The sequence below is a fragment of the Silurus aristotelis genome, assembly GCF_946808225.1.
Source record: "Silurus aristotelis genome assembly, chromosome: 14".
NCBI lineage: Eukaryota > Metazoa > Chordata > Actinopteri > Siluriformes > Siluridae > Silurus > Silurus aristotelis.
Window position 1 is genome coordinate 25483801 of NC_139587.1, and position 23816 is coordinate 25507616.

The 23816-nt window shown below is 38.3% G+C and overlaps 1 protein-coding gene across 4 annotated transcripts in view; it reads left to right on the plus strand.

Annotated features, from left to right (window-relative positions):
* spon1b (spondin 1b) overlaps nucleotides 1-4531 on the plus strand; it is a 133112-nt gene extending 128581 nt beyond the window's left edge. For 2 of the 4 annotated variants that reach the window (XM_083561022.1, XM_083561020.1), the window contains exons 15-16: nucleotides 1626-1898; nucleotides 2294-4531. In XM_083561022.1, coding sequence (XP_083417148.1) covers nucleotides 1626-1898; nucleotides 2294-2448 — 428 coding nt within the window. In that variant the 3' untranslated portion in view covers nucleotides 2449-4531. The remainder of the gene's footprint in view (nucleotides 1-1625; nucleotides 1899-2293) is intronic. The other 2 variants (XM_083561023.1, XM_083561021.1) reach the window with 1 other exon arrangement.
* Nucleotides 4532-23816: the final 19285 nt, after the last annotated feature.

Here is a 23816-nt window from a genome sequence, read left to right on the forward strand (position 1 = left end):
CCACAGTTCTATCCATGTGTTTTTGTTGTAACCTGTTTAGTTTCTGTAGATTACCAAGTCGTTGATTGTTTCACGTTTCCCTGGTTTTCGTTCATGTTTAGATTTCTCGTTTCTGTTTTGTCTGGTATTCAAACAGGTAGACAAACAAACTTCGCTTGGCAATAAAGTCCATGCACGATTAGCGTATTTTTTGGACTATAAGCCGCTACTTTTTTTATACATTTTAAACCCCGCGGCTTAAACAACAAAGCGGCTAATTTATGAATTTTTCCTGGGTTTTTCACGGTTTCACAAACTTCAAGCCAAAAAACTGAACCCCATAACATTAGACCAATGAAATTTTCGAACGAAAACGAAAAAACGCACTTTACCTGTGTTCTGAGCTGCACGGCTTCGAGAAAAAAAACTTCCATCGGTGGTGATTTTTAAATGCGCGACGATGCCAAAAGATAAACTCCTGAGAGAAATAGTTGTGAAAGGAAGGAGGAAGACAGTGAACAATGACTTTCTTGGTCGGCTACTGTTTAGATACAAGCCGTTGTAACGCGTTGAGGGAGAGCTCGCTAACTCCAGTTGCAACAGAAATCATATAAGCACAGACAGGTTTCCAAAACTCGTGCTTTTTTATTTTTCTTGGCAACAGCGTTAGAAATGAGCAAAGGAAAATAATAAGGACATAATCCTCAGTCTTACACACACGCAGTAATACCAGGGGAATGCAGTGGCAGGCTATTCCCAAAATACCGCTATGCTCCTGAAGGAAGCGCAACATATTTCACCTGTTACACCGTGTGTAACGTGTCTTTTGTTAAAGCCTGTGTAAAGTACATTAGTGTAGACCTGCGGCTTATAGACAGGTGCGGCTTATTTATGGTCAAAATAAAAATATATGTAAAATTCAGTGGGTGCGACTTATATATGGGTGCGCTTTATAGTCCGGAAATCACGGTAAGTTATTTTTCTTACAGTGAGCATGGAGATTTGGATTACCTCATGTGCAAAAACAGAAATTAAACATAATACGAACAATTTAGAATTAAAACTATTATTATTATTTTTTTTGCCTAACCCTAAATACACTATATGGAGAAAATTATTGAGAAACCTGACTTTCTTAGCCATATGTTGTTCTTTCACCAACTGTAAACGCAAAGCTGAAAGCACACAATTGTATACAGTGTCTATGGATGCAATAGCATGAGATTTTCCCCTAACTTGAACTAGGAGACCCAAACCTGTTCCAGCATGACAGTGTCTCTGTGCAAAATCCATGATAATATGCTGTACATGGGTTGGGGTGGAAGATCTCCAGCTATAGGTACTTATGACCAGATGTCCGCAAACGTTTAGCAATATAGTGTAGGATGATACTAATAGGAATGAAAATGAGTGTACAACTCCAAGAACAAAAGAAAGAATGTGTGAAGATAATGGTAATTGGGGAGGAACGAATTTCTGGGACACTCCAAAGATAGTGCTAATTGAGTGTTGGAGGGAAGGAACATTATGTATAAACACGGATCATTTTACCACTGATGTTCTCTGACATGAGTACGCTTTTGGGTTGATTGTTGTTGAACTGCACTAAACTCTAAGCTTTTTCTCAATCACCGTCTTTCTTCCAGCTGTGGACTGCATGCTCTCAGAGTGGAGCGAGTGGTCGGAGTGTAACAAGTCCTGCGGAAAGGGACACACCATCCGGACCCGCATGGTGAAGTTAGAGCCCGAGTTTGGCGGACTCCCGTGTCCCGAAACCGTGCAGAGGAAGAAGTGTAAGATCAGGAAGTGCACACGGGGTCCACGGGCCAGCGACCGCAAAAAAGTCAAGCAGGACGCCTCAGAGAGGCGGCGAGTTAAAGAGGGACGGGCGACTGCCTGGATGAATGAGGAGATCCCAGGTCTGATATTAAACTTCTCCTGGTTTATATCCCTGTGTCTCACAAAAGCAATATAGAAAAAGATAAAGATATTTTTCCAAATGAAATAATTAAAATACAAATAAGATGTAAGGGTATTCATTATATCGAGCAAAATTTGCTATCGAAAGCCATTTCAATTGAAATAAAGTCGAAATCAGTTCTTCATGCGGTACTGAAGAAATTTTGACCTTCTTATTCTCAATTCTTAGTTCAGTCTTAGTTTTGCCTTAAACCGTCCCAATCTTAAACCCATGTGACATCAATAACAATTTTCAATTTCACAGGAAGTTGCATTAATTCTTAAAAATTGCAGTTAATTTTTACCTCACGCGACATTATTAACACTTTCCTGGACGTTTTTTTTTTTCTCCCAGCAGGTTGCAAAATAGGCCCGTGGTCCAGCTGGACGGACTGTACCAAGCAGTGCGACGGAGGTGTCCAGGAGCGTGTAAAGCCCGTGAAGAAGAAAGGCAAAGGCAAATGCAGGCCTATGAAAGAGAAGCGCATGTGCAATGTGCAGCCCTGCTAAAGAACTCTCCATTTCTTACACACAGACACGAGTACAAACACACACACACACACACACACACACGCAAAACACACAACACAGGCGTGGATCACGGGCTCTGTCTTTTCTGGACTGTAATTTTAGTGTAGTATGCACATGGTTAGAGGAGACCACACAGGCATCTGTGATTTTAGATTTTAGTTGCTTTTTCAGCAGCTATACTGTATGTATTACTAGCTAACATCCGATTTCACACACTCAACACACACACCGCTTGGCTTTCTTTACTGAATATTATTGTCCATTTTGTTCGATTTCCGTTGTTTTTTTTTTTTTTTCTTTTTCATTTCCAAACCCTGTTTCGGCATTTTTAGTGTACAGTTGATATTAAAGTGTGCTTTTCACACCAGTAAATTACCATTTGCCCATTTACACATACAGCATTGCGGTGCTAAAAGGGCTATATTCTCATCCCAATACAGATTAGGTCTCGCCTGAATATCATCTGATTGAATCCCCAAGAAAACCACCCAGGTCACTGCGATGGCTTCCGACTTGCAGGACTTTTTCTCTTCACGCCTGTCCTATTACTTCGACTGTAGTACATTATCCAGAATAGTAATATAATACAATATAACACAAGAACGAAACACACAAAACACTGTACTGTAAAAGGAAAATAATCGACAAAACAACACAAAGCACCCTGAAGCTGAGTATTTTACTGCAACAGCATGTTCTAATGTGTTTACTCCTCTGATACTGTACCCCAGCAACTAGCCAACAATTTGTAGCCAAATCAGCCAATTTCATGTTGTCACTTTAGTTATAGCAGCTGTAAAGTCACAATTCTCTCTCTCTCTCTCTCTCTCTCTCTCTCTCTCTCTCTCTCTCTCTCTTTCTCTCTCTCTCTCTCTCTCTCTCTCTCTTTTATCTCTCACTTTTTCCTCTCTCTATGTCTTTCTTTGTTTCCCTCTCTTTAAGTTTGTAAGACCAAAAAATACGCTTCTCGTCAAACAACTGAGAAAGTCCTTCATTTTGAAAATCTTTTGTGGCGGAAAGCGTACACAACCCTTGCCTGTATTTTTTTTCTTTTGATATTTTCAAAAATCGATGGGTTTTGTGGTGCATTGGAGAACGTATTTTGCTATTGAGACAAAAAAATGGAATCCTCCCATATCAGGGGCCTGACGACTGAACTACTGAGCTGGGGAGCTGCCTGAGATGCCCTCATAGTCAAAGACAGTATAGAGTTTATAGAAGAGGCCCAACTCTTGGCCAATACAAGTTCAAGCCATGAATCAGCAAAACAGGATGTGTTGAAACAAGACTGACCACTAGTGCGCCATTTGGTACGGTCTAATAGTAGTAATAGTCATTTCCAAAATCAGTAGGTTTCTTTACATTTTATTATGTCACTTCCATTCCAAGTGCAAAAGAGTTTCTACACCCTGTAGAAGGACAAGCGCAGCACTGCACTCGTTTTGGTCAAGGACATCGGACAGGATTTGCATTTCAATCAATCTCCCCCCTTCCTCTCATTCTGCCCTCCCTCACAGCCACTTGTCCCATCCTTGCCTCTAATCCGAGGTGAGCGCCACCACATCATCCCTTCCCTATCGAGCACTATCAAGGTGGGTCCCTCACGATCAATGACCGATCGATCCCGACAGCGACCATCTGCCGAGGAGGAATCGATTTTCTCCCGTCGCTACAAATCGGTTCCGTCATATCGTCTCAAAGATTCACAGCTGACAAAATGTTTTTTTTTTTTTTTACATGGTTCAAAGATATACACATATTATAGCTTTCGTACGATTCAGAACGATACTGCTGATCACAAAGCACAGGTAAGAGCACATGTGTGCACAGTAACTCCACCGTCGGAAGTAACTCCTTACGTTCGGTATTCATTTTAAAAATTTTCTAAAACCCGCCGTGGAATTTTGATATACTCAACACCCGGAACGTGCCAAGGTTATGTGTATGTGTCTCTCTCTCTCTTTCTCGATCTCTCTCATTGTTCTTTTTTTTCTCCTCTCCTCTACAATATATTACTATTTTGGAATAAATCACCTTTACAATAAAAGTAAATGTGACAAAAGTCGCCGTGTTTTTGCTTCTTCTTGTCATCTAATATGCTTTCTCCAGGCCTGTTTATCAGCCTTTTTAATTAATTAATAAAAATTTTTTAACAAAATGTGTCAATATATGGAATTCTACACAGAATGAAGTTACCTAGCATACAGCGTGGCGATCATTTCATTCATGCTAGCAAGGAAATTAGCTAGTTTGTTATTTAGCTAAGATGCAACACAGCGCAATCCTACAGCTCTTGTGAGCCAACGTTTTATTCAAATTTCCAACTCGCTTATGTAGTTCATTGTTCAATTATTCACATTCATCTAAGATTACATGCACGATTACTAGAAACTAGGCAAAAGCGGTTAAGTGTGAAGCTGACGAGACAGCGTCCTGGGGGTGTATATTACCATGAATGGTGACGATATATTATTGTATATTCTATATGTATATTATTATCACCACAATCAATTGTTTGGTTAAATACCAAATATTGAGGCCATGGATTTCTAATTGAGGACATGTGTCACTACACTGTAGGTGAATATAATCACAGCACATTTGCTGAGATGTCTGCAAAATCATGGTTCACACCCCCATTTCCCTTTTCCCCCAAAAAAATGGGTAAATACAAGAATAAATACACTATATGCAAACTCTTCTGCAGCGCCCCCTATGCCCCTATACTGCATACCTCATTTTGCAGCTCTGAATGAGAATGGCCATTCATTCATTCATTCATTCATTTTCTCCCGCTTATCCGTAATTCGGGTCGCGGGGGCAGCAGTCTAAGCAGGCCCCCGCCTTCGACTGCTGCCCAATCCTCACAGCACCATCCCTTACAGTCCCTCCTGCAGGTGGTGAGCCCACGGGAAGGCGGCCCCACGTCACTCCGACGTCACGGACCTTGATATTTCCCTCGTAAGGGACCCCCGGAGCATAGAGGGTTAAGGGCTTTGCTCAAGGGCCCAAGAGTGGCAGCTTGGCGATACCGGGGAGAATGGCCATACTTTTCTAAATACATATGAAAGTTGATCTTTTTTTAATATTGAGTATTTTTTTGTATTAGAACATTGGAAAAAAAATATTTATATTTATTAAAATGTTAATTAATCAACTATGAATGCATTCTAATGGTTAATACAACTTTACAAAACACTGAAATCGTTTTTTTGCTTTCTTTCATAGGCTAGAAATTTATTCTGATGATGCTCTCTGCATAATCCATTTTAAAGAAAGGTTTGTTTGGCAAAAGATTTATTTTTCAACAACAGACATTGTCTTAAAGCAGCTTTACAGAAATCAACAGTTAAGATAAATGGTGTGTATTTATCCCTGATGAGCAGCCGTGGTGACTGTGACAAGGAAAAACTCCCTTATATGTTATAAGTAAGAAACCTTGAGAGGAACCAGACTCAAAAGGGAAACCCATCCTCATTTGGGTGACATCAAGAGTGTGATTAAAAATCTTTAAAACAATACAGAACACTGGAGAGTGAGAACTAACATGAGCAGTGGAGTGTGTGATTATGAGTAATGTTCTTTCTACAGTCATCAGACTTCATGATTTTCTATCATGTAAAGTGTCACCATCTTTATACTTACACACTGTACATATGGTTCTGTTTTCATGTTATAATTTACACTGTATGATCAAAAGTTTGTGGACACCAGACCATACGATTTATGTGCTTTTTGTACGTCCCGTTCCAAATTTAGTTCCCATGTGCTGTTATAATAACCTCCACTCCTCTGGGAAGATCTTCTTCTAGAGTTTGAAATGTATATTTGTGGAGATTCATTCAGCTACAAGGGTGTTTAGTAAAGTCAGGTACTGATGTGGGTGAGAAGGTGAGGAAGCCTGGGGTGCAGTGTTCACATTCATGCCAAAGATTTTTAACAGGGTTGAGATCAGAACTCTGTAACAGGCCACTCACGATCTTTCACTCCTACCCATATAGAGTACATCTTCATGGAGCTGGCTTTGTGCACAGGAGCATTGTCATGCAACAGGTTTGGGTCTCCTAGTTCAATCAATGTAATTCTATGGCATCCAAAGACATCCTGTACTATTGTGTACAACTCTGAGTGTTGTGTAATTATGGTTGGAAATCAGTTTCATAATTTCATAAATTCCTTTGAAGACTTACAATGATCTCAGATCAGGTCTTGCTCTAGTGCGCAGCAGCAGCAGTGCTGGGATTTGAACCCACAGTCTTTCTGTCAGAAGTCCTACATCTTAACTAATCAGCTACTAATTCCAATAGATCACTGTTTCATTCATTACCACCTGTAGTGTCTGGTGTGTGGGTCACTTTCTTCATGTCAAGGTTTTGCTGATGATTTTGCTGATGATGATGAGCTGTGATTGGAACTGAAGCTCCAAGATGGATAATCTAAAAAATTAATCAATAACTGTTTGTTAACATCAGAGCTAATGGGTCGGTGTTGTATTTTAGTGCGTCCTCTAGATGGAGACAAAGATTATTATAATAATACAACAAATAATTCTTTGGATTTTTCTGCAAATATGTAATTCTCCACCAGATGGTGGTGCAGATCAACACTGCACTTATATACAGCAAACAACATACAATAAGGAGAATGCTAATATTATACTAATATGTCCAATTTTAAGAAACAAATGAACAAACATACAAAACAGAACTATGTTTTTACTGTTTATCCAGGGGGATCCTGACTTCAGCTTTATTGCCTTTAGAGTTATCAAGACATTAAATATACTTGAATATTGAATTTTTTGCTTTTAGTGATTATTTAGCTAGCATCATTCAGAAATGGGAGAAATACACGCATCATACACTCAGTAGAAGTACAAATACTCATGTTTTAAAGGACTCTAGTAAAAGATGAAGTTCTGACTACACTTTTTTATTCAAGTTAAAGTAAAGAAGTTTGGGCTCTGACATGTTCTTCAGTAAAAAGTAGTCATTACTACTACCTGTTTTAGTGACATGCTGGTAACTGAACCCCACATCATATTAATTAATTAAATATTAACCCAGAGAGAAGATGATGATCATGTGATCAGGAATGTTTCTGTTCTCTGTCATGTTTACATCACTGACGCCCTCAATCTCATCCACGTTAACCACAGACTTCTTGTTGTCTTCTGTCTTGCTTGTTGTAGTGGGTTGCAAAAGTTGCACAATGACAGGTAACAGGTTGATGAGCTGAAAATGGCACAATGAGAAGAAAACATATCGATCATGTCACCAAGTAGATTAAAACTAAATAACGAGCCTGTTTTAGAAAATGTAAGAAGTAGAGAGTACAGGTGTGTGTAAAAATGTAATGAGTAAAAGTAAAAAGTTGTATAAATAATAGTTGAAGTAAAGTACCAGAAAAATCTACTTAAGTACAGTAACTAAGTATTTTTACTCTGAATGGAAAAACCCTGTCTTAGAGGAATTCGAAAGCTAAAGGTGAGTGTTTTGCATCAAAAAATACAAAAGCCAATCAGGTGTATCAGCTATATAATACAAGACTGCATTATATTATTTATATATTTATATATATACTGTATATATATATATATATATATATATATATATATATATATATATATATATATATATATATATATATATATATATAAAAACTAAAAAACATAAAAACAAAATTGTTTAATATATTTATTATGGTTTTAGTAAATTTCTGAATATATATATATATATATATATATATATATATATATATATATATTCAATAAACACATGAAACAAGAACATATTCACGTTTTAAAGAGTTTTATAATGTACAATTATTCAATATGAAACTCCAAATCCCCAAAACATTGTGGCTTGGAGATTGTGTGCACTGAGGTACTGAGTGTTTTGTGTACTTGCTTGTGTACAAATGGCATGCTAAAAAGTTTCTCAATCAGTCCCATGTGCACACACACATTTCTCACACAAATTATCATAATTATTACTTAAATATAATGAGTAAGAGAAGAAAGGGAGTAAAAGAAGAGTGTTTATTTATTTATTTGGTTAAATTTGTAAGCTGTATAAAAATAAAATGGGTAGAACAAAGTTTCATTCTTCTGGATTTCATGAATAGTTTGTTTACCTCATCTCTATCTATCTATCTATCTATCTATCTATCTATCTATCTATCTATCTATCTATCTATCTATCTATATATATATATATATATATATAGAGAGAGAGAGAGAGAGAGAGAGAGATAGACAGACAGACAGACCCTACATCAAGTACTTTGTCGTGAAGTTGTGTAGAAATGAGGTAGCACTTTAAAGCATAGCTGTTGTGGATACACTCTCAGTGTACACCCTTTTCAAGCCAAAGTGATTTCTGAACAAACAGCAAACTCTTGCATGAGTGCCAAATAGAAATAAGAATAGATCTGTGTATTGAAACCCCTATTAACACGCTACCTGGTGATTATTAACACTGGTTTTCCTTCACTTCCAGTGTAATTGTGAAGCTGAAGAAGGGGTGGAGTCACAGAGCAGGAAATTAGGAAATGTCTACACCTGTGTGGGGTAATGAAAGCTGCTTAATTTGCTCAGTGAGGTGACGTGAGGGAGGAAGAATGACAGCTTTTAAAGATTTAAATGGTGCTATGGCTGTGGTGTGCTGCAGAAAACTAGTACGAAAATTAAGAAACAAAGAAAGGAATTGAAAAAAGAAATTAGTAGAAAAAAAAACAAATCCAAGAAAAGGGAAGAAAAAATATAAGAAAGAAGTGCAACTGAGAATATGAGAGAGGAAAAAAATACAAAGAAATAAAAAACAAGCAACACAAAAATATTTAAACCTGCCACAAATAAAGAGAGAAAATAACAAACATGTTCAATGAATGAAGAGTAACGGACAAAAATAAAAAAGTGAGAAAAACAATTAAAACGGGGGGAGTTGCAAAATATAGTAATTCGAAGGTCATCAGAAATAAAAAATAAGTAAAAAAAAAAAAAAACCAGAGAGAAAGAAACAAATATCAAAAACTGTTTGTAGGCGCAAGTAACAAATTAATAAATGAGAAAATAGATTACCAACAAAGCACGAAATGATTGATATACAGTAGCAGCTGCTCTAAAACATTAACCTCATTGTTCCTAAAAGATCTCAGTGGGGAACCACATAACACTAAAGCCTGGGCTCTGCTCATCATCACACAATAAGCTTCCAGAGAAGTGGTGTTTATCAGCACAATCCTAGCACACAAACACACACACATACACACAGGCCTACACAGCAAGCTCATGAAACATTCACTGGGAGACGCTTTGCTAATGCATTATGTATAAATATCCGTGCTGAGATGGAGGCATCCGCTGAGACTTGGGCCTGATGAAAGAGTCATCATGTGCAAAGTGCAACAAAACCACATTCCTTTCCAAAACTCTGTGACAGACCACAAGTAATTAACCACAAATAACACAGCGATGAGCCTGAAGACACCCATCTTTTACTTCCTTTTTTAAATAACATGCAGTTTTTCCATATTCAGGAGCAGTGCTCTGAACACACAGTGCTATGTGACCTCCAGGACACCAGGGGGCACCATGAGGAAATGGGGTTTACTGCCATTCATACGGGTCAGAAGGTGTTGAGTAATTTTCTGCAGATCTGACTGTGGATCCGTGTGAAAGGTTTCTTTTATATTAATCACTTGGACAGAGATGGACAAATGAAGAATACTTTTATGTGTGCAATATTACACATCCTTTTTTTACTGTGTTTAACATTTTGTAAGGAGAAAGAAAGTAAAGAAGTAAGGAAGGCAAGATAGAAGGCAGGAAGGATGGAAAGAAAGATAGATAGAAATGAGAGGCAAAATGGAAGGAAGGAAGGAAGGAAGGAAGGAAGGAAGGAAGGAAAGAAAGAATAAGGAAGGCAGGAATGAATAAAGGCAGGAAGGAAGGCAAGAAAGAATAAAGAGATAAAGGAAAGAAGGAACACTAACTGGTTAACCGTCATGTGTTACTGAAGTAATACTGGTGGAATGTTGTTTGTCCTTCTGTCCTTTTTCATTCTTTCTGAATGTTTATAAATTTCCAAGCTGTTTTATTGTGCTCTTGGCATTTCCCCTCAGCTCAGTCCCTGGGCCTTTCTAAAGGCCGTTTTATTATCTTATCAGATCAACCGAAATTCAGGAGATGAGGCTTCAGAGGCTCAGAGGAATCAACTTAATACTGGTGTAGACTTTGGGAACAGATCGTACAGTAGGGCGGTGCATAGTGATCAACTTAGGCTTCATGTTTTTCGCTGATTAATGAAAAAATCATGTAATATAATTATTAGTAAAAGTACATTTTTATTTATTTTATTGATCCAGATTTTGCTTTATGTTTCTAACATCATCTGTACATGGCAGCTGAGGAAACATTACTTCATTTTTGTTAGCAAGCGAGTCACCAGTAAAATAAACTTAGTTTAACACTAGCTAGTTACAAATACAGGCTCGAATCAACACTAGCTAGTTACCAAAAATTGGCTTGAATGTACACAAGCTAGTTAAAGATATTAATTAGAATGAATACAAGCTAGTTATCAAAAATGGGCTTGAACCAACACTAGCTAGTTACCAGAAAACTGTCTTGAATGAAGACAAGCTAGTTAAAGAAATTAATTAGAATCAATACTAGCTAGTTATAAAAAAAATGAATACTAGGTTATTACCAAAAACAAGATAAAATGAACACTAGCTAGTTACCAAAGCAATTGTTTATTATGAGGACTTTACTAATAATGGGATTAAATGAACACTAGCTAGTTAACAAAAATTGGCTTGAACCAACACTAGCTAGTTACCAAAAACAGGATAGAATGAGAACTAGCTAGTTACCAGAAAATGTCTTGAATGAAGACAAGCTAGTTAAAGAAATAAATTATATTTATTACTAGCTAGTTATTAAAAAAAAAAAAAAAAAAGGGCTTACCAAAACCAGGATAAAATAAACACTAGCTAGTTACCAAAGCAATTGTTTATTATGAGGATTTTACCAAAAATGGGATTAAATTAACACTAGCTATTTGCCAAAAAATGGGCTAGAATGAACACAAATTCAGTTTATCTAGTTACCAAACTGGCTGTTTAGAAATGTAGCAGTGTGTGTGGCACTCTACTGTAGATAAGTGCTAAAAAGAGCTTGCTGGAATTCTTGCTAGCTTAGTCGATATTGCTGTGCATAAAAATAGGTGTCATTTAAGATTGAAGTGTGAGTGCTTCAAATGTTCAGGTGTTCAAATCCCGGACTATTAATCCTGTGTTCAAATTAATCCGTGTGAGGATTGTGTGTTGGATTGTAAAAGCTGTCTCTTGGGGCTTAAAATCTCTGCGGTGGAAATTTAAAGGTTGGAAATTTAAGATGCCAGAAATGAGCCACTACCTTGAACCACTGTTTTGAGCATTTTACTTTTTGAGTTTTAAGTCATTTTGGTAAAGACTGTAGGAAGTTAGTAGAAGTAGAATTAAAGAATTGTCTGTAAAAAAAAAAGTTCTCAAGCTGTATTTCACATTTTACTTTCTAATAATTGTGCTAGACTTAAAATTAAAGTGCAACCATTTGTTTTTAACCTAATATTCTATTTTCATTTGATTAAAAACAAAGCATCTATATTTCGATACCTGATGAGCAAGCTGGAGGAGATCAGTGGTATCAAGCTGGACCTCCTGATCAGAAGGGTGTGAGTTCAAATCCCAGCACTAACAAGTTGCCACTGCTGGGCCATTGGGCAAGACCCTTAAGTAATTTGCTCTTTATAATGGTGTCTGCCAAATGCCATAAATGTAAACATACGAACACAATTAGTAGAAAAAAATAGGGAAAAAAATCAGTCTCCAGGTGAGATTAACTAGTTGGTGTGCGTTTGGATACTGGGATCATCCACAGCAAGGGTAAAACTGATTTTAAGAAGGTTAGGTCTTTTAAAGTAGTTATGTAGGACCATCCAAAGCAGAAGCAATGCTTTATGTGCCAAAGTAGACCAAGAAGGTGAATCAGGCAGGTCTGAAGATTGAGAAGAGCCACTGCACTAGAAGTGTATCAGGATCTAATGATGACCTCACACTGAGCTCCAAAAGTGTGGATAGAGCTCAGATGAAAGACAGAGAATAGATTATAAGTACTAGTTTTGATGGTGAATCCTATTGCAGGATAACTGACATGATTATAAAGTTCAAAAAGCTTTTAAGGGTTTGAACGTGGACTTTGGCTTTGCTGAGAGCTAAAGTCATTTAACTCCGATGATCAAAATGCCAAAGAGAAGTGATGTGCTCCGGGCAAAATCTATTCATTCAGGTTAGTGAAATCCAAAACGTCTGCCTTGATGTATTAAAAGACCATTGATTGGCACAACAAAATCAAATAAGGGCAACCTAGATGAAGTAAACGAATTGTGAATAAATCATGAAGGTGCTCCGGCACGTTACGTTCGTAAGCTCTTGGATGCTAATTTGACCTAGATCTGCACTGCTGGCACAGATTTTGAGGTCTGAAGAGCATAAATCATTCAGCTTTACTCTACAGGGGAGAACATACATTATTTTAAAGATTGTTATGATTGACCAGTTATAAACCCTGCCTGAGGAAGTCATAATGTCTTATAACTAATGAGATCAGTTGTTTAAATTAAACAGTAAACTATCATGTTTCTTGTTTTTTTACAAATATTGGATGCATACGTTTTTATTTATTTATTTATTTATTTATTTATTTATTTATTTTAATAAGCATGGGAAATGATCATTAATGCTGCATCAGCGATCTTCATGTGTTACCATTGTGAAATTTTATATTGTAGATTTCAATTTAAAGATAAATAAATAAAAAAAGAATAAATGAAATAAATAAAAATAAATAAATAAATTCTGCTTTAAAATGCAGCTTTAAGGCTGTACTTGTGTTCATTTTCCTTCTTTCTGGAGAAGCTTTTTCTTTTTCTTACTTTCTTCGTTCCCTTGAGCTTCTAAACTCAGTACACAGATATTTATTTTGTGCACCTACATCTGTGTGTGTGTGGTGTCCTTTTTGCGATCTCTAGCGTGCACTGTTCCAGTTCTAAACAGAAAGACCCTAAAAACACACTTTCTTACAGTGCAATGATACTTTACTGACTACCCCAGTCTTTTAAATTAATTTATTTGATTAGGTTCCTTGGTGGTCTAGTTAGGATGCGGCGCTTTCACCGCTGCGGCCCAGGTTTGATCCCCGGTCAGGGAACCAACCCCAGCCATTAGGGTTGCACAAACCTTAGTGGCGGTCCCAAGCCCGGATAAATGGGGAGGGTTGCGTTAGGAAGGGCATCCAACGTAAAAACAGATGATCCGCTGTGGCGACCCCTACTGGGAGAAGCCGAAAGAAAGTTTTTGTGTAGATAGGTTATGGAAATGTCAATTGTTAAAAGCGCTATAGAAATAAACTTGAACTTAAACATCAGTACCTGGGTTTACTAACACAAATCTCAATCTCAAAAGCACACTCCAAAATCCAGTGGAACATCTTCCCAGAAGAGTGGAGGTTAATATAACAGCAAATGGGGACTAAATGTGGAATGGGATGTTGAAAAAGCACAAATCTTATTGTCATGTGTCCACAAATGACCATATAGTGCTTTTCATTTAAACTTATTTTCTCAATAAAAAGTGTACCCAAAAATGTAAGAAAAATACACCACTTCCTGACATGCTGATATAAAAAAAATCAACCTTGGGGGTGGTAACAGTAACTCTAATGTACATCAGGCTGCTTCACGCTGCCTCGTTGCTGATCAGTTTTCCTATATGGCATGTCCCAAGTGTTTTATACTTCACTTATATATCGACGGCATGTTCAGTCCCGTTCCAGCTGACGTTTCCTGAATAACCATTTCCTGCATTTTGACCCTGTACAGACATAACCGGTGGCTTTAAATATTTCATTACATGTTCGGAAAACACACAGGAATCGATCGCATGTCCAGACATGGCGAGATGAGCTAGTCAGTGCATGTCTCAAGCCTGACCAGCTGCTGTGTTTTAGCAAAGCTTCAAGCCAACCAGGAACATCCTGTACTCAAAGTCATGGTAACACTGTAAATCATACGGGGGGGAAAAAAAGGTTAAATTGAATGTAAACCAGGCTGATTTCATTATATTTCTTAAATATGAAAGGTTGTTTTACCTGGTGTAACATTAAACACATAGGAGTGAAATATATAGAAGATTGGCAGACCTTCAGGGCCAGCAAGGATTTCTCTGCTGGCACAATCTCAATCAGAATTCCTGACTTAGGTTAATATATTTTTATCCTTTAATATATATATATATACAGTATAAAATGATTAAAATAGTCTATTCTGTTTATTTGATAGCGTTTCTCTCGGGTGCACTGTTCCTGGTTTTTCAACCAATCAGATTTCAGCCGTCACATCTTGTATTTATTTGTTTATATATTTATTATTTATTTATGTATATACTCTGATGCCCCCTAGCAGGCGTTAGAACGTCAGCATCTTTTTCCCATCTTTTCATTGAATGTTCAAAGAGTGCACTAGTCAGTCAGAGTTCGCAACTGCTGCAGACTGCCCAAGGTCAAATATATTTGTGTGAGTTTTATAACTGTTTTTTTCATTGCACAATGGCTGACAGAGGAGACGAAATCGATTTGGTCGCTGATATACCTTCTTCTTTTTCTTCTTCTGCTTCTTCTTCTCCCATTAGGGGTCGCCACAGCGGATCATCCGTCTCCATAAACCCCTGTCCTCTACATCTGCTTCTCTCAAACCAACTACCTGCCTACAAGCACATTTTATTTTTCAAGAAAAGCTGGACATTGTGTAGACCAAAACAGTGCAAAAGAGTTTTAATGAACCATTTATTCTTTGGCATTTTCTTGAGTGTAGAATTTGTAAAAAAAACAAAACAAACACAATTTGCCTTTATTTAAAATCCCCAGGAAACACGTAATCCAAGGAAAACCCGGGGAAATTCTAAGAGGTTAATATTGATGCTTATTCTAGACATGTAAGTGGATGGTACAGAAGTCCTACATGTTTTGCGTAGCATGATAAACGGGTTCTTTTGTTTGTCCTTTCAGGGGAAACCTTATTGAGGCTGGTCTTGTGAGCTACTTAGAAATGCTACCTTTGTGGACACAAGATCCCTAATATTCATGTATGTGAAAAATCTTGTGTGCATTTAGGCAGCTATATTTGAAGGCTGTGGTCTCCGGTGGGAATTTGAGTACAAATCCAGCAGTTGTCTGACCCTGTGTATGTGAAAAATAAAATAAATTCAGCATTTTTCAATATTCGTCATTTCATTTGTCAGTATTCTTTCTTCTCATTGCACCGTTTTCAGCCAATCAGCTGATTACCTGTCTTTGTGCAGCTTTTTCAATCTACCACTAGTGTATCATTTCCTGGCTCTCACACACTACAGACTAGATTACGAAGCTAATAACGAGCAGGCAGAAGGTAACAAGAAGTTTGGGGTTAACGTGGACAGAGGGAGTCAGTGATGTAAGCATAAGAAGAGAGACATTTCTGATCATCATCATCTTCTCTTTGCTTGTGTTCTATATGTTGGATGTTTAGAATGGATACATTCATTAGGTAATACAATTTTAATTCATTTTGTATTAATATATTAATTATTCTTTAGTAACCCGGGCCTCGACCGATCCGGTATGAAATTCTTAATCGTGACCCGCATATTCGATTTGGTATTAATATATTAATTAAGGCTGTCAAAATGTAAATAAATTCAAATTCCACTGGTTTTATTAACACGTTTAATGCAGCCCATTTTTTTAAATAAATAAATATAAAAGAGGCGAAATTAAAACCTTCAGCGCAACATGTTTATTCACAACGTCCTTTTTTTACTTAGATATCAAAAATAAATACTTTTGTTTTACTGATGTGGCGAATCTCAAATCAGCACCAAAATCAAACAATTTACCCTCTGTGTCTGGGGTCCATAAACGCGCCGGCACTTTTTGTCATTTTTTCCTCATAACGCCAAAATGAACCTAAATTACTCGGTCCTTTTTGATCGAACAGTTAAGAGCAATACATCATTCGAATCTGTAGAGGGTCTACTTTTATTTGTATAAACTCAAATAAACAACAAAATGCTGTACTTCTGTAAAATAAAGCAAACAGACACGGTACACTTTGTGCCGTCTCATCACAGACACATAAATAACCTTAATCTCAGTGAATATTTGACTCACAGACATAATAAATATATATGTATAAAAAGCTCAAAATGTACTTTAATTAATAGACCAATTATGTAATTAATATGAAAGTTAGTAGAGGTACAGTTTCTCCAGCATCACCTAATTAACAGTCTGTGTAGAAACATAGCAAAGGTTCTGTTTAGTGTCCTGATGATTTGCGTACTTTAAAACACCATAATTACTTTAAAAAGTTTACAAGAATATTTTGTCTTCATGCTCTATGTTGAGTTTGGTTTCACAAATAATAAACATACATTTGCGTAAAGCATCAATATTAGTTGATGCCCATGTTGATTAGAGTATTAAAAAATTGTAAAGTAATAATTTAAAGTACATTTAGAAGAGATAAAAATGCGATTAATCCTGAGGTAACTCATGACAATCGTGCAATGAATCGCGTTTAACTATTAACTGTTGATTGACAGCGCTGATATTAAAATAACGTGAGGTCCAGTTACCAGCGTGACGTTAACCCAGTCAGCAAACAAATTTGGCCCAGATTTGGCACAGCTGGCATTCATCCGGCACTGGCATACAGCATGTGGGCCAAACATGGCCAGGTTTGGCTGAGGTGGTATACCGATTTTAAGGCGGCTCACAAAACATGGGCCAGATGTAATTTTGGGTATTTATCTTGGCTGAGACCTGGTCCACACTAGGACCGTAATTCATTGCGGTATGTGGGCCAAGCAAAAGCTGGTTGTGTGGACCGGAGCTGGGCCAGAGAAAAATTGCTATGTGGGAAAACAGGTAGTAGTAAAAGCTAATTTTTTACTTAAGTAATGTGAGAGTCTAAACTTTTTTACTTTAACTTCAGTAAAAAAGTATAGTCAGTACTTCAGCTTTTACATAAATATTTTAAAACATGAGTATCAGCACTGTACTGGTGCAGTAATAATTTAACAATGATTCAGAGACGTGCTTGAGAGTCTTATATTGAAAATTACTGTACTAATTAATTTTCCTAGATGTCTGGCCACTGATGCGTCCTAATGTTGACAAACTTTTCAAAAGGTCCTGAAGCTTAGCCCAGTAAATACTTTGTTCTTGGCAGAAGCTGTTTAAATCAATAGAGATGTTTTATAAAGCGCTTCTCTGGAGTTGATTAATTCTTGTTTGCGTGATTTCTTCATCCAGAACACTATGATGACCTGTTCCAATTTATGAGTATGAGCCTCACAAGGAATAACTGCTCCCTGTCATTTCAGTAGTATACATAGTTGTTTGTTATTGTTCAGTTGCAGACTCCTAGGGAAAAAGTGGGGCACCGGAGAGTCAGAGTCATAAATCATTATGACTAAAGGTCCACGATGAAGCAAGGAAGAAGGTAAAAGAGTGGGTATAATGATGAGGAAAGATAAACAGATCAACCTGCAACATTGTGCAACTACACAAAAGTATTAAGGAATGAGTATTCGATATTTCTGAATGTGACAAATATTTCAACAACAAACATTTTTTAAAAACAGTTTCAAATGCAGAATAGAAGTACATCGAATAAATTACAGTGCAAGACTAAATACATTATACAACAGGGGTTGATCTACCGGTTGGCATGAGTTTATCAGTTTCCTTACACATACCCGTAAATAATGACAAGAAATTGTAGACCGAACAAACGTCTCTTATAAACTTCTGCATTGAAGCAGTGAATCAAAGCAGTGAAGTGAATCAAACAAATTCAACAACACATGCAACCAGCCTGATCACTGATTACAAACAAATGACTATAATCCGGCTCTTTTTTAATAAAAAAAAATAAAAAATTAAGCATTTGTGTAAATATACATATAATTATGTTTATACATCTGCTTCAATTTGTTAGAACTTTATTGTAGTGATACCAGTAATCAGCGCAACATGTAAAAGGATTTTTTCAGCCCTGAAGATTATCAAAAATCAACTATGGTCTTTTTAATAATTAGCAGAACGGACTTCCTAACTGGGAATGATGCCGAATTTCCCTTTCAACACTCACACTATCACTTTTCTTATAATAGGTTTTAGCAAATGCTCATTGTGCACCACTCCACTGCTCCATTATAACTAATGGCATGGAGTTCTAAATGAGCTCGCACTGGTTTCAAGCAATTTTCAATGCTACAGAGTCGCCAAATCCTTGTTCCAAAATTTCCTGTTTAGCCTGCGCTACCCTGTTTATAAAGACACAAAATGAACAGGGTAAAATAAGCACTAATTTAAGTCACCTGTCATTTAAAGATTTAAAAGAGGCAGATGTAGAGGACAGAGTAGTAAGAGACGGATGATCCGCTGTGGCGACCCCTAATGGGAGCAGCCGGAAGAAGAAGAAGATTAAAGATAGTCGGTGAAGCTCATTCCACCACCTCAGTGTCAAAACATAGGAGCCTTGGTGTATACCTACCTCTTAACCTGAGTGACAGTGAGCAGTGCTAGAAGATCTGAGGATTTTGAGTCAAATTTTGGCTTTGTAGGTAAACATCCATGTTTTGGATCTGGTATGTGAGTGCAGCTTTGGGATGGTCTGGGAGAAATTAGGTAGGTTGAAAACAAGTCATGCAGCTGCGTTTTAGATCATTTGCAGAGAAAAGATTGAGTTCAAAGGTAGGCCTTCCAGCAGATAGATGCAGTAGTCTAGTTTTGAAATGACAAAAGATTGAACAAGAACCTGAGCAGCCTGTGTAAATAAAAATGGCCGAATCATTCGGATGTTGTAAAGAACAGACACGAGCGTCTCAGTTGATTGTCTCCAGGGTTACCCCAAGGTTACAGTCAGTGGCTGAAGAAAAGATCACAGAGTTGTGTAAAGATATTGTATCATGAAATGATTGACATTTCGCTGCTTGTTTTATTTGTCTTGAAGGCAATGACAGACTCAAAATGATGAGTCTGTCATTTTGAATACTAATTGAGTCACCCTTGATGATGATGATGATGATAATGATGGTGGTGTTGATTATTGTTTTGTCTTTAATGAATCCACTTTATTGTTATTACAGGCAGAGGATGGAATTCATTACTGTTTTTGACACATCCATGTTCACCTCAGAGCCAGTTATTTATGTACTGTCTCTCTCTCTCTCTCTCTCTCTCTCTCTCTCTCTCTCTCTCTCTCTCTCTCTCTCTCTCTCTCTCTCTTTTAAAATAATTTCTCTTTGCTCTGAGCGTTCTGGGTAAACTTAAACTTAATTGCACCGTAACTCACCATCGGTCCTGTGGGATATATTGTCTGCTTCTCTCCCTCTTTTTTTTATTGTTTACTTTCTGCAGGGAGGGAAAAAAAATCTCATCCTTCCGTGTCCCAAATCCACTATTCCAAGCCAGAAGGCACATTGCAGAGAAATGGGTCTTTATGGACAGATCAACCTATAGAGTTAAAGTAAATCGAGTACAGGTTGAACCCAGAGCCAAAACACTTCACGCATACATTTGGTGCTGGTCGTTTTACCTGATTTGACACTTCCACGAGGCAAACCGGCATTGAAAACGCCACAATTTTTCAAGCTTTACTCGACTACAAATGGTTGAATTAACTTTTTTCAAGCAAGTTCTTTTAAAACCTTCTCCTGAAGCATGAGTGCTTGCTGGAGAATGAAGTGTGTAAAAGCAGTCAATAATAAACAGTGTCTAAGATTTGAAGGATGTAAAAATAACAAAGCAATCATGATGCAGCTGCGTCCAAGGACAACAAGGAAGCATGAAGGGGGAAAAAAACAAGCTACATGTGTGAATGTACCATATAGTAATTTTACCCAATTCATATAGCATTAAAACTAAACGTATATAAATGTTGAATAATAGTTTGTTGGAAACTAGAGATTGATGAATATTTTTAATTGTATATATGATTGGACACAACATTTGGCCACAGATAAACACTGTGTGTGTGTGTGTGTGTGTGTGTGTGTGTGTGTGTGTGTGTGTGTGTGTGTGTGTGTGTGTGTGTGTGTGTGTGTGGTAGGTAGCTATTTTTGGCTAAAACTACAGGACATTTAATTACCCCATACACAAGAAAATTATGCCATTATGTTTCGCTATAAGAAAACACTACAAAATGTTCTCCGGGTCTGACATCATGAAGATATCTGACCATTCCTGAAAGTTTTTTTTTTAAATCATACATTGTCTATATAGAGTAACGTCCATTTTTTACAACACTTACAGTTACTCCTGCCACTCCTGCAAAGCTTTACTGTTACTTACTGTACAAGGAGAAGTAAGATATAATTTGAACAAAGTCAGCAGCTGCTATCAAGAGAAAAGAATAAGACAATGCATATAAAAATAGAGGTGTATACATTTGTGTATGAGTATACAAATAATACAAAAATTCAAATGCTGGGAGAAATCTTGTGCAATAAACTACAGTGCTGCCATTAGAATATAAAAAATGCTGCTCTTTATTGGTTCTCTTGATAGTTAAATATTCAGGTTTTACCTAAAACTCTCACTAAACTATTTACCAGTGACCTACATTGATTTCATTGGCTTATATCAAAAGTTCCCAACCACCAGGTCGTAACCCAATACCAGGCGATGGAAGAGTTTCTAAATTTTGGAGATTTAGATACGGTGCAATCTAATTAAAAACCAGCAGGTCCTTGACAATATTTTTAAAACAGTCTTCATTGTAATTTCCGGGTTGTGGACAGTAAGGAAGTAAATGTAATTTGTTACTGTACTTTGGTAGCTTTTTTTACATATCTGTACTTTACTAAAGTATTTCCATTTGGGGAGAATTTTACTTTAACTTCATTTCATTTCTAAGTCAACTATCTTACTTTTTACTTAACTAAATTTAGCAAAATCAGTCATTGCTTTTTATTTATAAGCGGATAAACACTTAACTGGCCAAGCATGCAGCAAGCCACCAATCATGCTCCGTTTTGAACTTTTGATTGCCGATTGGTGGTGTCTACTTATCACCAACATACAGTTCAGCATGAATTTAACAGTAAATGAGAACATTTTGAGAGAAATAAAAGATGGAAGAAACTCCTGACTCAAACTTGCCACAACACCTGTGGCCTCATTTGCGCGATTCTTTTAGAAGAAATAAAAAAAAAAGAAGGTTTTGGGCACATGATATTTTAAGTGTACATTTAAGTACAAGGCAAATACTTTCGTACTTTTACTTAAGCGAAATTCTCCACTGAGGACTTTTCCTGGAGTAATTTTACATATACAGTACAATACAGTGAACTAAATTTTAATTCCTCATTACTCACACTTAACTCAACTCTGACTAGCTTGTTAAAAGGTAGCTAGCAGTCAATATTATTAAACTTATCAGCTTTCATTACATGGACAAAGGTTTTTGGATGACTTACCATAAGATTGGTGTGTGATTTTTAAACATACCATTCTATATATCAGTGGCGGGTGGTCAGGGCCAGCAAAGCATTCTCTGCTGGTCTAAACACTATCAGAAGCTCTGACCTACAATTACAACCTGAATTCTAATATTTGTTCCATGAAATTTAAATAATTTATTCCCAACAGTTTCCATCCATCCATCTTCTCCCGCTTATCCGATGCCGGGTCGCGGGGGCAGCAGTCTAAGCAAAGATGCCCAGACTTCCCTCTCCCTAGACACTTCTTCCAGCTCTTCCGGGGGGACACCAAGGCGTTCCCAGGCCAGCCGGGAGACATAGTCTCTCCAGCGTGTCCTAGGTCTTCCCCGGGGCCTCCTCCCAGTGGGACGCGCCCGGAACACCTTCCCAGGAAGGCGTCCAGGAGGCATCCGGAAGAGATGCCCGAGCCACCTCAGCTGACCCCTCTCGATGTGGAGAAGCAGCGGATCTACTCTGAGCTCCTCCCGAGTGACTGAGCTTCTCACCCGATCTCTAAGGGATCGCCCAGCCACCCTGCGGAGAAAGCACATTTCGGCCGCCTGTATCCGGGAGAGCCCAGAGCTCATGACCATAGGTGAGAGTAGGAACGTAGATTGACCGGTAAATCGAGAGTTTCGCCTTGCGGCTCAGCTCCTTCTTCACCACGACAGACCGGTACATCGACCGCATTACTGCAGAAGCTGCACCGATCCGTCTGTCAATCTCCCGTTCCACCCTTCCCTCACTCGTGAACAAAACCCCAAGATACTTAAACTCCTCCACTTGCGACAGGAACTCCCCACCAACCTGAAGTGGGCAAGCCACCCTTTTCCGACTGAGGACCATGGCCTCGGATTTGGAGGTGCTGATTCTCATCCCAGCCGCTTCACACTCGGCTGCAAACCGTCCCAGTGCATGCTGAAGGCCCTGGTCTGATGAAGCCAACACGACAACATCATCTGCAAAGAGCAAAGATGAAATCGTGTCGTCACCAAACCGGACACCCTCCGACCCCTGGCTGCGCCTAGAAATTCTGTCCATAAAAATTATGAACAGAACCGGTGACAAAGGGCAGCCCTGCCGGAGTCCAACATGCACCGGGAACAAGTCTGACTTACTGCCGGCAATGCGAACCAAGCTCCTGCTTCGGTCATACAGGGACCGGACAGCCCTTAGTAAAGGGCCCCCGATCCCATACTCCCGGAGCACCCTCCACAGGCCGCCGCGAGGGACACAGTCGAATGCCTTTTCCAAATCCACAAAGCACATGTGGACTGGTTGGGCAAACTCCCATGAACCCTCCAGCACCCTGTAGAGGGTAGAGAGCTGGTCCAGTGTTCCACGGCCTGGACGAAAACCACATTGTTCCTCCTGAATCCGAGGTTCTACTATCGGCCGTATTCTCCTCTCCAGTACCCTGGCATAGACTTTCCCAGGTAGGCTGAGAAGTGTGATCCCCCTATAGTTGGAACACACCCTCCGGTCCCCCTTCTTAAAAAGAGGGACCACCACCCCGGTCTGCCATTCCAGAGGCACTGTCCCCGACCGCCACGCGATGCTGCAGAGGCGTGTCAGCCAAGACAGCCCCACAACATCCAGAGACTTGAGGTACTCAGGGCGGATCTCATCCACCCCCGGTGCCTTGCCACCGAGGAGTTTCTTTACTACCTCGGTGACTTCAGCTTGGGTGATGGACGAGTCCGCCTCTGAGCCCTCAGCCTCTGCTTCCTCAATGGAAGACGTCTCGGCGGGATTGAGGAGATCCTCGAAGTATTCCT